The sequence below is a fragment of the Megalops cyprinoides genome, chromosome 9 (assembly GCF_013368585.1).
Source record: "Megalops cyprinoides isolate fMegCyp1 chromosome 9, fMegCyp1.pri, whole genome shotgun sequence".
NCBI classification, from domain to species: domain Eukaryota; kingdom Metazoa; phylum Chordata; class Actinopteri; order Elopiformes; family Megalopidae; genus Megalops; species Megalops cyprinoides.
Genome location: NC_050591.1, coordinates 13,598,841 through 13,614,794, shown reverse-complemented (window position 1 = coordinate 13,614,794; position 15,954 = coordinate 13,598,841). Strand labels below are relative to the sequence as shown.

The window sequence follows — 15,954 nt, the reverse complement described above, 5'->3', positions numbered from 1 at the left end:
TACAATAAAGTGGAATGACAACTTCCATAAACAGGACGCCACTAACCACACATGAACAAGCGTCAGTGCCAAACATAATGCTGAGACCACAAATGTGTGCCTGGATTGACATGTAAGCACAAAGCAGTATGTAACACTTATGGACTCTATTATTCCAAATGTAACGCTAACACATACTGCACACATGCAGACACACAAATAAACCTCCACATGCACATCTACATGATTACTTTGGCCTCCAGTTTTCCATGTATGGTGAAAGAAACCCACTCATTGGTTCAAGCTGTTCCTAGTTTATTTCACTTAATGAAAAGTTGTTTAACTATAGAGAGAATCCATGCTTTTAATAGGAGGTGAGAGCATCAGAGGTACAAAAATGTAACAATAACATCAACATTGAAAAATCAAATATTGAAAAGAATATGAATGGTCCAAGGGGCAAATGCTTGACAATATTACTTGGAAGAAAGAATGGGGTTTGCCAAATACGTTTGCTTTTCAAATGAGGTGAAAGACATTTTGAAATTGTACTGATGTATCCTTCTATCACCATAATCTATAAACTTTAAGAATACTGAAAATAAACGTTTATTATGTACAACTCAAGTCAAGTCATGTGGGATGACTTTAGTCAATAGTCCTGTGACAAAACAATTTTTCTGATAAAGGTGTTATTGACTATTTTGAAAACACTAATTCTAGTACTTGTTATTGTCTTAATGATCCTGATGTGTAAATTTTACATTTACAATTCAAAATTTGCAAAAATTGTACAAAAATTGGAAATATTATGAACTGAACAATGTATTTGTTAAAAAATTAAAAGGAATACAAAAAAAATCTGTAAACCACCATCAATGTAGTCTATCGTCTTTGTCTCTCTATTTTTACTGATACACTTTACTATGCACTACATTTTGGATACTTGCCTTTCACTGTGTACAATCACTGTTTATTATTGCAGTAATGGGTTGGAAAAAAGGGTGCACGGTATTTTGCTGACCTCTTGTGGCGATTGAAGGTACAGCCTCACCAATGTTACAAGTAGCCCACAACACTATAAACGAAATTATGACGAGAGAAAGGTGGTAATTAACACGATCAGTCAATGCCTTGTAGATCTAAAACTGTGAACAACGTTATTTCACAATAGCAAGTTTCTCTCGCCTGGATGCACACGAATTGTATCGGTCTTGGAGTGACAGTTTTGTCGTGGCGCTAGTTACCTGTCCATACAGGTAACTTAACAAAACTACATACATAACTTTGCTGAAAAATAGTGGCACTTACACCAGGACAAAGGTAATGACATTAAAAAGAATGTAATACACTTGATGGACATAAGTCACTCGTCTGAAGTTGTTAAAGGTCATTATATTTTAATAACAGAATACCGAATGAGGAACTTCTGAACTGCGAAGTCAAACGTGACGTCACATGAGGAAGTAAGGGAGAACAGGTTGCTCATTTGAAGGGAAGAATGCATCTGACTGAACTGGTCGAATCCAACATAAACAGACTGAGCTGTCGTCATACTGACACATAATTGCAGCTCTGTTTTGAGGAAGCACAGCACAGTTTTTGAGGTAGGCGAGTTTACCTTGAGGTTTAAGGTTTAGGACAAAGTTTCGGTTAAAATAAGAGAAGTTTTGCGCCTCGGTAGGACATAATAGGAGGCAATGACACAGGTGTGGTGCGTCGCTTTGATCTGCTTCCTGGTCTCGGTACCTGTCCGAGGACAGGAAAGCCAGACATGCATCGGGGAATTCGAAACTCTGCCGGACCACGGGCTTGAGCAGACATTCTTCGACAACGCCGTGGGTCCCCTGCCGAACGTTTCCGATGTTAAGGCCTGCCTGGCGGCGTGCTGCGCCAAGGAAGACTGTCAGCTGGCTCTTGTGGGGACCCCACAGGACGGACTGGCTCAGTGCTTCCTGGTCAGCTGCATGGAGGATGGGAAAGACGTGTGCAGCCTTCGGCCCCTGCAGGGTTTCACCGTCTACCGCAGGAGCCAGATCTCCCAGAGAGCCGACATCCCCAGCCTAGGTTCTACAGGTAACAAGCAGGTTCAGGGTGCTTCCTGTATGCTACTCCGCAGCCGTTACAGAACCAGGCTGTCCAAGTTTAATATAACCCCTAAATACAGTTAGTTTTAATCTGAAATTGATCTAGAATTCACGGTTCAGGGAAAGATATAAAATGAAATGCAGGTCCAGTGGCAGCGATAACCACATTTTTAAATAACCTGGCCGAAAGATCCGCATTTTGGGAGAAGTTGCCGTTGTTTTTACTAGCCTTACTGACAGTTTATTGTGTCGTACTTGTTGCGCACTTTCCATTGTTGAGCCTAGTTCTACAGGTTTACAGGTTTCCTGGCAGGGTATTTAATATGCAATTCAGGGTGTAGACAGAGCCTCTGGCTTCATGAAACTGTGCAACTGTAAACAAAATGACGAACACATGAAAAACTACCTACTGAGAAAGCAATATTTGCTAGTTGATATTCATACTTACATCTTTGTATTGACGTATAATCACACAGGAATCAAAGATCTTGAAAGGCAAAAATCTTTTTGTTTGAGAATGGTTAGGCCAAATGTTCACTTTTCAAACAGTTAAGGAAATTTAAATGACAGATATATAATATATACTAGCCAGTACATTAAGCTGGTTTGGAGTCAACGATTACATTTACGTGGTGAGCTATTAGTTGGCATGAAGTTAAATTTCCACGGGAAAGCAGTGTTTGGCTATCACACTGAAAACAATGCCTTTAACACATTCTGTAACAGTCCACTGTGTGAAATGGTTTGACTTGTTAGAGCAACAGGTTTGATCGCTAAGGAAAGTAAATACAGCAGGTAGGCAAGAGGTGAGGATACAATACAATCTATTCCCTCACACAGTGCATCTAGTGACAAGGCATTTCCTGTTAGCTGATGAGATATCTGAATGTAATTATAGCCACACCCTTCTCTGTTCAACAGAACACATACACATTAGCTGTGTCCTCTCCAATTCACCTATTTAAGTGATTTAAATCTATATCGCTGTGTATGGGCTACTATCGTACACAATACTCTGTATTCTTTTACTGCACAATCAGGTATGCCAGGCTGATTTATGCTACGGTCTCAGCAGTAAAAAGAATTTAATGTTCTCACTCTCTCACTGTGGCTTCTGAATGATCCTGGCCAGCATGATCAGTTGTTTGTCATGTCAGGTATCAGGCTGCAAAAAATGCCACAATGTCAGTGTGCAAAGCAGGCGCCGGTGGGCATTTGCATATTTCTGACAGTGAAATACTGAATTTAGATCCATAACACTGTGGTCACACCATTACAGTATTTCATTGAGCAAGGAAACTTTTGTAAACTGGGAGCCCAGTATAGGAAGAAGACAATGGATGGGTACCACCCCCCCCCCCCCCCCCCCCCCAGCATACTTCAGAAATAAAAGGCTGTTTCTGCATCAGATCTTTGTTTTGTTGTTAGTGATTATTAGTCATGGAAGTAGTAGCAGGAGTAACTGTGTTGTATCTTATCTAGTAGCCATTATCTTGTATAAAATGAATGCTCTGTAACTTGCAACCTTGAACCTGTTATATACCCCCACACAGGCTAGGAGTAAACCCTGTGTTATGATATTGAATCAATGCATTTTTATTTTTTGCTTATTATTCTGATGCTCTCCCAAGATCACTATTGGTTGGTCAAAAGGCATGAACCCCAAGGCTATTGCAAACACAAAGACTGGGGGGGGGTAAAAAAAGAAAGCTTTTGAGCAAGCCAGAACAAAGTGGGGCCTGTGTGCATGTGTATTTGCGTGAGACCATTTGAGTCTGTCCCTTTTTTTGCAGGAAGTCGCCTGTGTTTATGTCCTCATTCAAATATATTGCGGTTCTCATGTCACATCCAGGCTGATGTCGCTGATTGTACACAGACATTTTGCTTTGATAAACCTATTGTGCACACAGGTGTAGACGGTCAGCCCCCAAGCACTAATCCAGAATAAATGCGATCTTTCTTGACAAAATGGGTGGGGATAGGATTAGCAGATCGCTAAACTGACCCTTAGTTGGCTGCTGAGGGCAGAGAAAAACTGTGAGCAGATGACTTAGTCAGTCATACATTACCATTTTATTTGGCCGAATAAATATCAGATGTGTCAGTTAAACATCAACAGACCAGTCAGACAGCCGCCATATCTTTACTGTGTGAAGTGCCTGTAGACTTAGTCTCCATTCAGTCATGTTGTGGAATTTCAACAAATACATGATTCTTTTGAAGTAGAAATTGCAAAATACAAGATGCTGTTAATATACTTTCTGATGTATTAATATAGTTTAAATACTGTATGTATATTAACAGAAATCTATATAATATGTAGCACTCTGATAATAGAGTACTATTAATGTATAGTAATTCTTTTTGTTTATTTAAATAAAACAGGGTAGCCTATCCCTGACAGAATGTTTTTATATTTAAGATATCAGGACTTGCAGGTTTATGTTTTATGCTAAGAATATGACATTATATATTTGCATTGCAGACACCCTAATGAAGCCTATATGGCATACAGAGTAAAATATCCATTTGGATGTGTTCTGATATGAAAGTACAACTATTGGTTTGAAACATCTCTAATTCCCATTAGACCATCATATTTCCATTTTATATTTTCTATAAGTTACTGCATCATAGCTATATAATGACAGCAGGACATCAAGGTAGACCTCCCCACTGTTTGCCATCCTTCACATTTTCACGTTGCTGGTTAAGAGGGTTGAAATATGATGTTGCAGGCATATGTAATTACAGACAGTGTCAAAGCTGGCTGTTTTGTAAGGGGAGCAGCTGAAAGTGGCAGAGCCCATCTTCGATTGTAACACTCCTGTTCGCTCTCTCCCCTCCCCCCCAGAGAGGTGCAGAGCCCCCATGCTGGTGGGGCCCTGTCGCGCCGCCTTCCCCCGTTTTTACTACGACGCCACCAACCAGACCTGCAACCCCTTCATCTTCGGTGGCTGCGGAAGCAACGGCAACATCTTCACGACGGAAGAGGAGTGCAAGTCAACCTGCGACGGAGTCACAGGTGTGTGTGTGTGTGTGTGTGTGTGTGTACGTACATGTGTATACACGCAGACTCATTGGTCTTGGTTTTCAGAACTTGTTTTTTTCCATTTAGCAGGATTATTTTCAAATGAACTGTAGACATCCATTTCCTGTAGAGGGTTTGACACACTTGGGAAGTGGCAGTGTGGGTTTAAGGCTTCTGTTGGCTTTCTCCAAACATAAACCAATCCATATGTGGGGAAAAAGAGTAAAAGATGAAGCTGCAGATGATACTACTGTCTTCCACTGCTCAGAAGTCCAGGTTTTGTGCTCATTACACCAGTTTCTGCATTGTTGCACATTGGCTTCGGTTACAAGCAGTCTCCGAATGACAGCCCTGCTGTAATTATCAGCTTTGTGAAGCTCACAATGCATAGTTTTTGTTGAGCCTGTGTGAGGCTTTTTGTGTGTATTCAGTTCTGTGGTAATTTTAGTGGTATTTGCTTTGTGGTTTTTAGCAGCTCTCCTGTTAAGTGTCTGTCTAGCCTTGTTGGTGAGGTTGGACTTAAGACCATTTTTCCTCTTTCCGGATGCAGTTTTCCCTTGTTTGGTGTATACTGTAATGATTTTCAACACTTTTTACCTTGGCACGTTCAATAGTTTTACCCTTTATGTGCCTGGCACTCCAATTATTTGACCTAAAGTGTTCATTCTAAAACATCATCTATAGCAGAAACATATTGGTAGTTAGGACTGACATTAATATAAAGCACCAATGTAAACTCCAATTTAATTGTCATTCAGATACTTCAAACTATGAGTCCGTTTTCATAATATTCAGCATCTTGCAGTACTTGGCCTTATATGGTACTGTCAAGAGTGGTATCTCTGTTTACAGTTTCTCTCAGACTCAGGACGTCAGTTGTGATATCTTCAGTAACCGTGTCCTGTTTTTGTATCATTGAAAAGGGCATTTTCTTTGCCCTCTTAAAATCGGCTAATCACAGTTTGTGCTTACACTGATTACTGTGTCGTTAAGAGTCGTACATCACGGATATTATTACGTGTGTGTCACGCCGCATGAGACACGAGGATGGAGATGCGGAAGAACACAAAATGCTTTATCACACGAGGAAGCTGGCGGAGAGTGTGCGGCTGCTGAACTCCCACAAGTCTTTCCGTGCGACTCAAGGAAGTTGTCTTTCGGGTTTCGGATTTCTCATTGGCCAGGTCACGGCAGGCATTTTTATCCACCAGGTGGCCTGTCTCACAGGGGTAGCAGTACAGCGTTGGGTCCCCTAACCCAAATATTGCCGGTTTGAACCCTATATGGGCTGCTGCTGCTGTATCCTCGGGCAGGCTTCTCAACCCAAGCTGCCTCAGTAAATATCCCGCTGTCTAAATGGATAACAGGTAAAAACTGTGAGCTGTGTAGGTCACTGTGTAGAGGAGTGCCTGCTAAGCAAAAGTAATGTAATGTAGGTGTGACATGCCCTGGAGGAAAAGTGGCAAAATGGTGGAGTGGAAAAACTGGCACATAGGAGTTTTAAAAAAGCCCAAAGCCCACAGAAGCTGGGCAGTCACGGTGGTCAGGCCGTCGGACACCTGAACAGGATGTAGGAATTTCCACCTGGGTGGGTCACTGTGGTAGCACCCCTGCAGTAAGTTTTCCACCCTGCCATATAAAGGCATAATGTGGACAGTTTAAGCAGTGTGAGTTACCCTGTGTCTGTACCTATGATAATGAAATGAATGTAAAACAGAGAAACTTAAACATGTTTTTCCCTCATACCAAACAGCTCGTCAGAGCCGGCAAGGTACTTTTTATTGTAGTTGTCTGGGCCTTTTGATGTGTGGAGGTGTTGTTTTGTGGCTTACATGTAACACTATGCTATCATTCTGACCAAGTATTTGTGTCTATTTTTAATGCTCAACAGGTAATGTTTATTTTGAAGGACTGCGTGGGCTTTTAATGGTGCAAGTGCCACCGTGTAACTGCAGCTGTGAGGTACAGGCAGTTTTCAGGATATTTTTAGAGCATATAGAGGTGCAGAGGAAGCATTTAAAGTTGTTTTTCAGTTCTGTTCCAGGTTAGGATTCCTATAAACCCAGCTGACTGCATTGACCCTTTAATGTTCTTGTCCGTTATCATAAAACCTATTAGCTATTTAACACAGGGAATATTTATATCTGAAGGAAAATATGTATGATGTTATAGATATGAAATTATTTTTCACGTCACTGTAAAAAATTGTGGACTTTCCACACGGAATGTGGAATGTGGAAGATTTTCATACTGTCGAATATATTTTGTTTGTACAGGGGTTAGCTTGTTAGGTGTTGAATCAGATGTTACGTCTTATCTGAAAAGTTGACAGCTGAGTCATCTGTTTGAAGGGAAATTGTGGCAAAGGAAGTGCTTTGCTGTTTGTAGAAGCCATGAAGATTTCTTGAACTGCCACTGCTTTTTGATGACAGTAGGGAGAGGGAAGCTATGCCAGTCAGAAGAAGAACTGCTCTTTTTTGTCTTCGTAGGCATCTTTTCCCTCTTTTCATGGCCTACGGATAGTGGTTTAAGCCAGCGGTGGCCTCACTTCTGCTTTTACCCCGAGATTGATTCTCAAAAAATGCAACACATATGCGTCATACACATACTGGCTAGAATAGATTTCCACAAGGTTTTATCTCCTGCTGTTTTTATTCTTGCATTGTTTTCTTTCATTCATAGGCTGGGGTTTAGGTATTTCTCTCTATGAGAGATTTATAGGAATGAGTTCTACTCTTTAGTTTGAAAGTTAATGTAGAAGACCGTATCATCCTCTTCTTCTTCACTTGTAAACATGAAAAACATTCATTAAAAAAACATCTGAAGTTCAGTGAAAAGGTTATCAAGAGAGTAGGAAAAGTGTATGTATTGAGCCAGTCTAGTGTATTGATGAAGATCTTTGACTCATGAACCCATGAAGGGCCCTGGGGCCTAGGGTGAGCATTGTTATTGAAAACTTGAAGTTAGTTAACCTGAATATCATTGAGTGTTATGTTACTGTATACCATATATGGTACACTGTAACTGCTAAGTGTGGGTGAAGTTTGTGTCCAATAGCTGTGTCTGAGCTTTTGCCATTTCTGTTGTCTTAACTTGTGTCTGTTACTACTTCTCCGGGTGACTAATAAAGTACTGCTTTACCCTGACCAACAAATATCTGAGCCACGCTGAGCTTCAGCGTGATCTGTGGTACACCACAAGGCTTCTGCAAGTATTATCACATCATGTGTATTCCAAATGAGACAGCTGCTTTAAGTGAGCTCTATATTGGTATCTTCAGCAACTGATGGCAAAAAAATCAAGCATAAACTTTGCAGCTCACTGATAGCTCCGTTAAAAATACACACAGATGTGTTTCAAATGTCTGCTACTGAGTCACCAAACTACTACCCTGACTGCTCCTCGGTTACCTTAAATGTAGCGCTGTTTCCAGCGCCATAGCCCCAATGGCTCAAGCTGGAGAGGAGGGTTTGGTCGCTCTGGTGATGAGCCGACATGAAACGCCCCTGGGGGGAGGCAGGGAGGCTTTTGCCGCATGGCAGTTCCACGTCCCGCCACTTCCACGATCGTAAAAAGCACATCCCAAAAAATGAAACAAGGTCTCACAGCCAGGGTCCATAGCTGCCCCTCCCCCACCCTTCCCACCGTCTGTGCTGGGACATTCTGAGGGAGTCGGGCACGGGGACAAAATGTAATTTGTTGTGTTTTTGTTTTTATTTTCTCCCCCCCCCCCCCCCCTTTCCAACGAAGCGCAGTTGGCTAGACTTTCTGTCCCTCAGCCAACGCTTCAGAGGTCGAGGACATCTACTGCTGCGGAAAGTTCTGCCAGGAGCCAGGCCTCATTGCCAAGAGTCATCATTGCCCACAATAAGGCTGCGCTGCGCAGTTCCTGTCCTAGCAGGCACCAGTCCAAATGGCTTATGTGTCTATGTGTTTTAGAGCAGGGAAATCGTACCCAGTCAAACTAAAAGATGCACATAAGTAATTAAACAGCGTCTAGGGTTACTGTATGGGAAGGAAGAAGTCAGGGAAGTGCTTCGTTGAGCTTATTAAGCTGTGTTGGGGTCTTTGTTTGGTGTGTGCTTGGTACTTGCGGATGTTCTCAAGCTCCTGTCAGAATTAGAAACGTTACATGTTACAAATGTTTCTTTTCTCAGAGGACAGCCTTAGGTGCCCTTTAAGGGTCTAAGTGGGAACAAAAACTGGTATAACTTCTTACAAAAGGCATTGTTCTCGTACAGAAAGCAGAAAACCCGCATTCATGAGTATTACACTGGTGCATTCAACGTCCTGAGAGGCATTGTGCGATAAGCTGAGGAGTGGCGTGTGTACAGAGTTGAGAATTTGTTTTGGATTCAGACTTACCTGCAGTGGCTGGAAGAACCGGTCCGGTGACCTCCGGAGGGTTGTGCCACCATTAAGGTCATGTGACACATTCCTATTGGCACACCTTCAGTGGCGAAGCTAAGATGACAATTCTCCCACAGGTGTGGTCTACTTTCTTTTGTCTGAATGCCTTTCCAATGATTTGAGTGCAGTCACCAAACTGTAGTCTCTGTTCGGACACCTCATAACGTAATCTCTATTCAGACACCCTATAACATGTTTATAGTCATGTACTCCTTATATGTGCTTCTAAGTCTATATTAGTTTGCTCATGTTCTAAGTCTCTTAATGAAGAGTACTCTGTCAGTTGCTAACTTTTCCTCATTATGGCATTGCCAGTGGTGCTTATGGTGTTTGTTTCTCTGTGTGTACCAGATCAGATTCATACCAATAAAGCTTTGTATGGTGCGTCCCTGTCAAGCGAACCACTCCTGAAATGAGTTTCGAGAACTCCGTTTCATCATTATTGAATTGCTCATTTGCTCTGCAACTCTGCCTGAATGACAGCGGCGTCCCATCCCCAGGAGTAGCATGTCAAAAGGCACAAGCACCTCTGGCTCGAGTCCGGTACTCTACCCATCACTCCGCTCCACATCGCTGCCCACCAGTGATGTCACTGTCTCCCACAAACCGCAGCACGGAGACCGGTGCCCTTGGAAACACCGCTTGCTGTGTGGCATCTGAATGCTGGCCCCACGCTCGCTGCCTTATCACCTTATTTGTTTATCAGAGAGCTGCGGTGCAGAGATGAGAAGCTTCCTTACTGCAACAAATGAAGAAGCGCAAGGTCGCTGTTCGTACAGTACGTCCCGGGCTGTTCGTGCTAGGCTAGGAGTAAGATGCTGCCAATGAGAACAGTGAGGGCAAGGCCAATGGGACGTCAGCTAGGGTCGCCATCAAAATAAACAAAATTCTGAGTCGAAGTTCAGAACAAAAATGGATGGAACAAAAGTACATGAGAAACTTTTTGTGCTTATAGAGTGATGGAGTGGGACAGGGACCTTTGTTCATGTAACGTCTGGGCTGCTTTCCTTTCCAGCTGCTGTGACGCCCACTGCTGCTTCCTCAGGCCCGGTCGCCAGGAGGGTCGCCTTGGCCTATGGTAAGCACCCACAGTCGATGGCTAACCTGTACACTGTAGAGATCAGGGCCAAGCTAGGGTGTGGAATAATGGATGATCCTGTTTTTAGTCCATCCCAAGCCCCGATTTCACTCTTCTCATTAGGTGCCCATGTAGTTAAGGTGAGTGGTGTTTTATTCCTTAGAGACACCTAGTGGTGGGGCAATGCTAAAACCTCTCTGAGGTGTAATGTGGCGATTTCATAATGGACCATGGGAAGCAAATGGAACTTTCCAGAGTTTGAGGGTGTGGACTTCTCAGCATACCTTGCTTGCTGTTTGTCAGTATTGGTTGATGTGCTTTGATTGCATCAGTTTACATTCCCTTTAGATGTTTATGTCTGTTTCAGATGAAGAAAGTGAACATTTTTCCAGATTATCTTGGTAGCTTCCTACCTAGTTCTGAGAGTGTTAGTGGTTTAGATTGAGCTGGAAAGGATGTACCGTAGCCTTTAAGAAAATGAGAATAGCCCTGTCAAACATGTCATGATGATATCAGTGTTTCATCTTCAAAGACTAAAGAGCAAGGCCAGTATTTACCATGTCTTTTTATAATACCATATCATGTGCCACTGTCCCCCTGAAACATTCTCAATTTATGATTGACACTTCAGTGTTGCCCTGGAAACTAGACAGCTAAGAGCTGTTGTGTCTGCCTCGGGGGGAGTTTCAGTGACATGGTTCTCAGCGGGAAGACCCTGACGCAGCGGTTCTTTGAGTGTTTGGCGATACAGTGCCTTGTTTTATAATCGCATATACCAATGTTTTCCCAGCCAGTCCTTCCGAAGGTCCCCTTCCTACCATGACGGAGGATGATTTTGCAGGCAAGTCCTAAGTTTTACTTCAGGGTTCCACTTTTGCTGTTTCTCTTTACCTCTCATCTGGCTATTTATCTATTTTAGAAAATTGTCAGAGATACCATTTGATTTCCAGCATAGATGTGAGTGCTTCCAATGTATTGTACCAGAGCTGAGAGGGTAATTTTGATCTGTTGTCCCTGGGCAGGTGGGAATAATGCTCTAATCATTCGAGTTCTTTATTTTCGCTCTCTCCTATCTCAAGTCCAATAAACACGTCACTGTCATAAATTTCTTCATTATTAGCTCATAAATTATTAAGAAATAAATTATTATGGTTCAGTAAAAAGCAGAACTGCTAAGGCCCTCACTCTTATTCTGCTTTCTTCTGTCTGTCCCTTGTCTTCTTTTTTTCTCGCACACTTTGTCATGCCTAGCTCTCTACGCAGTTTGTATCTAGCCTTATCAGTTGTTTGTCCTCATCTGCTGTTCTCCATTCCTGAGCTCCCTCTGACCTCTGTCCTCCTTCCCCGCCTTCCCCAGACGTTCCTGTCACTTTCTCCCCCTCCTCCCTTCCTCTCTTTCTCCAGCTTTCTCTCCTCTGTGTCTCCTCCCAGTGAATGACCTCTTCATGTCTTGTTTCGGAGCCTCCATGCTTTATGTCACGGCCACGGGGATATCTGATGCCCGCCTGTCTCCACCCCTGTCCCCACAGCGCAGTGCCAGGCAGAGCCGGTGTCCGGTCCCTGCCGCGCCTACATGCCGCGGTTCTTCTACAACAGCACTACGCGCACCTGCCAGAGTTTCATCTACGGGGGCTGCAGAGGCAATAAGAATAGCTACGCCAGCGCCAACGAGTGCCACGCCACCTGCACAGGTGCCAGCCCCTTCCCAGCTGCCTGTGTGGCTGGAACCTGCCCCTTCCCAGCTGTCTGTGCGGCTGGAACCTGCCCCTTCCCAGCTGTCTGGGCAGCTGGAACCTGCCCCTTCCCAGCTGTCTGTGCGGCTGGAACCTGCCCCTTCCCAGCTGTCTGTCCGGCTGGAACCTGCCCCTTCCCAGCTGTCTGTGCGGCTGAAACCTGCCCCTTCCCAGCTGCCTGTGCGGCTGGAACCTGCCCCTTCCCAGCTGTCTGGGCAGCTGGAACCTGCCCCTTCCCAGCTGTCTGGGCAGCTGGAACCTTTCCCTTCCCAGCTCTCTGTATACCTGGAGACTTTCCCTTCACACCTGTCTGTTTTTTCACTTGTAACTGCTTCAGCTCACTGTTCGCCTGGAGTTTTCGCATTGTGCTTGTCTGTACACCTGGACTCTTCCCCCTCTGAGCTGTGTGTGTATACCTGCACATGCCATGCTTTGTCACATACTTCTCACTGTCTGTTCACCTGCGTGAAATGAGAAAGAACAGCACCTTAAAAGCTAATGAAAGCTGCCACACAAGTTTTACATGCAACGTGTTCATTCTGTTGCAGTGACAGTCATCCCCAATGCCAAGAAAGCCTCTGCACAGAAGCCCACTGATGACCAAGGTACCAGAGCGACCCCAAGATGATAACCCCATATGAGACACATAACGCCCCAAAATACTCATCCAAATCAGTTTCAGCTGATAGTTGTCAAACCGTTTAGTGTCAGGGTAAGAGCTTGGTTAGCCGATCCTGGGTCAGCCACCAGGGGGAGCTGTGGAACCTGATGGATAACTGCAGTATTAGACAGAACTAAACTCCAGGTGTGCTGACCCTGAGTATGTTTATTGTCCCTCCCGCACAGAGGCCTGCACGGCAGCCTACAAGTCGGGCCCCTGCCGCGCCCACTTCCGCATGTTCTACTTTGACCCCGCCACCCAGACCTGCAAGCAGTTTACCTACGGGGGTTGCCAAGGCAACGCCAACCGCTACGGCACAGAGGAGGAGTGCATGGCAAAATGCAGCGGGGCGGGTGAGGAACAGATGCTGCCGGGTGCTATCACAGATATTAGGCCCACATATAAGAAAATACCATTAAAAATATACTATTATGATGAGCATCAGCGGCTGTCATATGACAAATTTACAGCAGTGGCCACAATGTCAAATCCTCATTTCTGATTTAATGCTTTGACACAGTAACTGATGTTACTCTGTACTGAAGCGTATGTTCCATGGGGGTCTGTTAGAGAGGGAGATCAGCCAGGAGGCAAATGAGTGAAAACCAGAGGAGGGCAGCGAGAGAGAGAAAGAGAGAGAAAGAGAAACAGTGAGATAAAACAGTGAGAGCAAGGCCTGGACCGTTTAGTTTGGAGCGTGCAGTTAGCCATTGGAAACACGACCATTCAGGACACTTGTTAAGACTTCCAGTACGTTGGGCCGCTGCTTGTATGTATCCCATTCCCTTGGACTCTCAGTAAAACAGGCCTTTTGCTTCCACAGGGAAAGTGGAAGAGCATGGACACCACCACATGTCTCGCTGGACTCCAGGTAAGACCTCTAAGTGTGAAAAGCCACGCCCAACTTCTTTTTGAGCGGGTCCAGTGAGTATATGAGGGGAAACCCAACAATGACCCACACAACACCAACACAAAGCGTAATATATGTACACTATGAGGACTGTGGAGTATTGTGGATTGCCAGTCATCAGCATACAGACCAGCATTGTAACCTTGGAGTCTCACATTGATTATCACGTGTCTTATGGTTCAATGGCAAGAAAGGGGGTTGAATGAAAGATGAATCACACTTGCAAGCGGCACACCCCTTTTTCAGGGGACACCCCTTGCGTGTGTTAGGGATGTAAATGGCCCCAGGGTTTAGTGCCGCTCTCGCCACCCTCTCCCGCAGCCTTCTTCCTGGTGGCGACGCTGGCCATCATGTCCATCCTGCTCCTGGTGGGTCTCCTGCTGGTGTCCGTGCGGAAGGTGAGGTCCCACCGCCGCCACCGCCGGGACGACAAGGAGGAGCTGCTGCCCGAGGACCAGCTGGCCTCGGAGGTGCACGCCTAAGGAGGGGCACGCAGCAACCACCCAGCAAAGCCGTGTTCATAAAGCGCTACCTTTTATTGTACAGACAGGTCATACTGCACCATTAGGAGTATAACGACAAAAACAACAGCAAAACTGCCTGACACATGAAAAGGTCAAATCTCACTACATTCTGTAATTTATATTCTTGGAGCTTCTTTTATCGGTCACGCTTAAAATCAGCGCTAAATTTACTGTTGGCCACAGATTTTGGGTTTATCGAATCTTCACGTGTGTGTCTGTTCTGGTCTCCGCCATGAAATGCAGTGGTCCAGCTGCTAAAAGGGAATAAATTCAGCTTTGAATTCAGGCCTTGATGAATAATGAATGGTAATGTCTGAGGTTAAAAAAGTTTAAAGGAGTGTTTGGTTCCCCATTGTGAAAAGTGCGCCTGAAAATCCTGCTTGGCAACAAATTACATGAGCTGTTATCTAGACTTCGCCAGACTGCTGGACGCTCTGTAATTGATTAGAAATGGCTGAGTGTAAAATTTGATGAAATACGGGTACAGTCACTTTTTCAGAAGAGAACTGTGGCTGGAGAATGGCAGGGCTTTCCCTTGGATCCGAGAATCATTGAACCACGCCAAACCACACCATAACAGGGGACCGCAACATTTGACTGAACTCACCACTGCCTGCCACTAAGTGCAAATGTTGCCTTTTCCTCTTCAAGAACGCTTGCATTTATGTGTCGGTCAGAACCAGGGACAAACGTGAATTGTTTTGCGGAAGTATATTTTCAAAAGGAGATATTACTTTTAAAATTCTAACAAAACATTTATATCAAGAATACATTCATAGGCAAAACAATCATAGCAGGAGCTGGACCCACAGAGTATTCCAAACCACACGGGGCTCCCCTTTGTGCTTTTGGCCTGTACTGACCTAATCCAGCTACGTGAAAATACAGGTATGAACTAGAGTATATGTAAATGCGCACTCAACCTTCTGTACTGATAAATCGCATTAGCACTGATTGGAATGCATCTGCACAGGGCATAATGGAGGCCAGTGTGGGCTGAAAATATGAGGTATTCATTTAAAAAACAAAACAAAAGATACCATGATACCAAAGACAAAGATACCAAAAAAAACAAAATGTATGCTGTCTGTAAAATGACAAGGCTTTATGAACAGAGGCCATTATGACAGTTTCTCTATTATGTTGCTCTGTCTCTCTCATGCATACTTCCTCTGTCTGATTGGTCAGCTGTGATATTTATATATTCAGACAGGACTATGTTCTTTGGCTAACTATCTTTTATTAGACAAGATTAATATCTAGAGAAATTAATTGTCTGATAGATAAAGAAAATTCTGATAGATTTGAGTCCTACTGAAGGGAAGTAGTAGTATGGAAATCATTAAATTCATAATTTTTTTTTTTGAAATGGACTTTTCACTTTCATTTTTTATTTTCAAGGAAATTGTTTTTATATACTGTTTTCTCTTAAGATATAAATATTCATTGAAGCATTTTTGTACTCCTTGGTACTATTGTTTGGTACCCTTAATACTAATTTTGAAATAATTTTAAAATGACAGCCTTGACCTGGATAGCAA

The 15,954-nt window shown here is 43.8% G+C and overlaps 1 protein-coding gene across 1 annotated transcript; it reads left to right on the top strand.

The window, feature by feature from the left end:
* The first annotated feature begins 1,468 nt into the window (after positions 1-1,468).
* Positions 1,469-15,296, top strand: spint2 (serine peptidase inhibitor, Kunitz type, 2). The gene is made up of 9 exons (XM_036536593.1): positions 1,469-2,055; positions 4,921-5,091; positions 10,523-10,732; positions 11,322-11,426; positions 12,115-12,276; positions 12,867-12,923; positions 13,165-13,332; positions 13,803-13,850; positions 14,211-15,296. The coding sequence occupies exons 1-9, from the start codon at positions 1,680-1,682 to the stop codon at positions 14,369-14,371; spliced, it is 1,458 nt and encodes a 485-aa protein (XP_036392486.1). The 5' UTR covers positions 1,469-1,679; the 3' UTR covers positions 14,372-15,296.
* The last annotated feature ends 658 nt before the right edge of the window (positions 15,297-15,954 follow it).

What these genes read in the sequence shown, in the direction of transcription:
- spint2 (XM_036536593.1), top strand. Translation starts at nt 1,680, where the DNA reads ATGACACAGGTGTGGTGCGTCGCTTTGATCTGCTTCCTGGTCTCGGTA. An exon ending in GTGCCACGCCACCTGCACAG is followed by an intron (nt 12,277 to 12,866) that starts GTGCCAGCCCCT and finishes ATTCTGTTGCAG; the next exon opens with TGACAGTCATCCCCAATGCC. An exon ending in GAAGCCCACTGATGACCAAG is followed by an intron (nt 12,924 to 13,164) that starts GTACCAGAGCGA and finishes CCTCCCGCACAG; the next exon opens with AGGCCTGCACGGCAGCCTAC.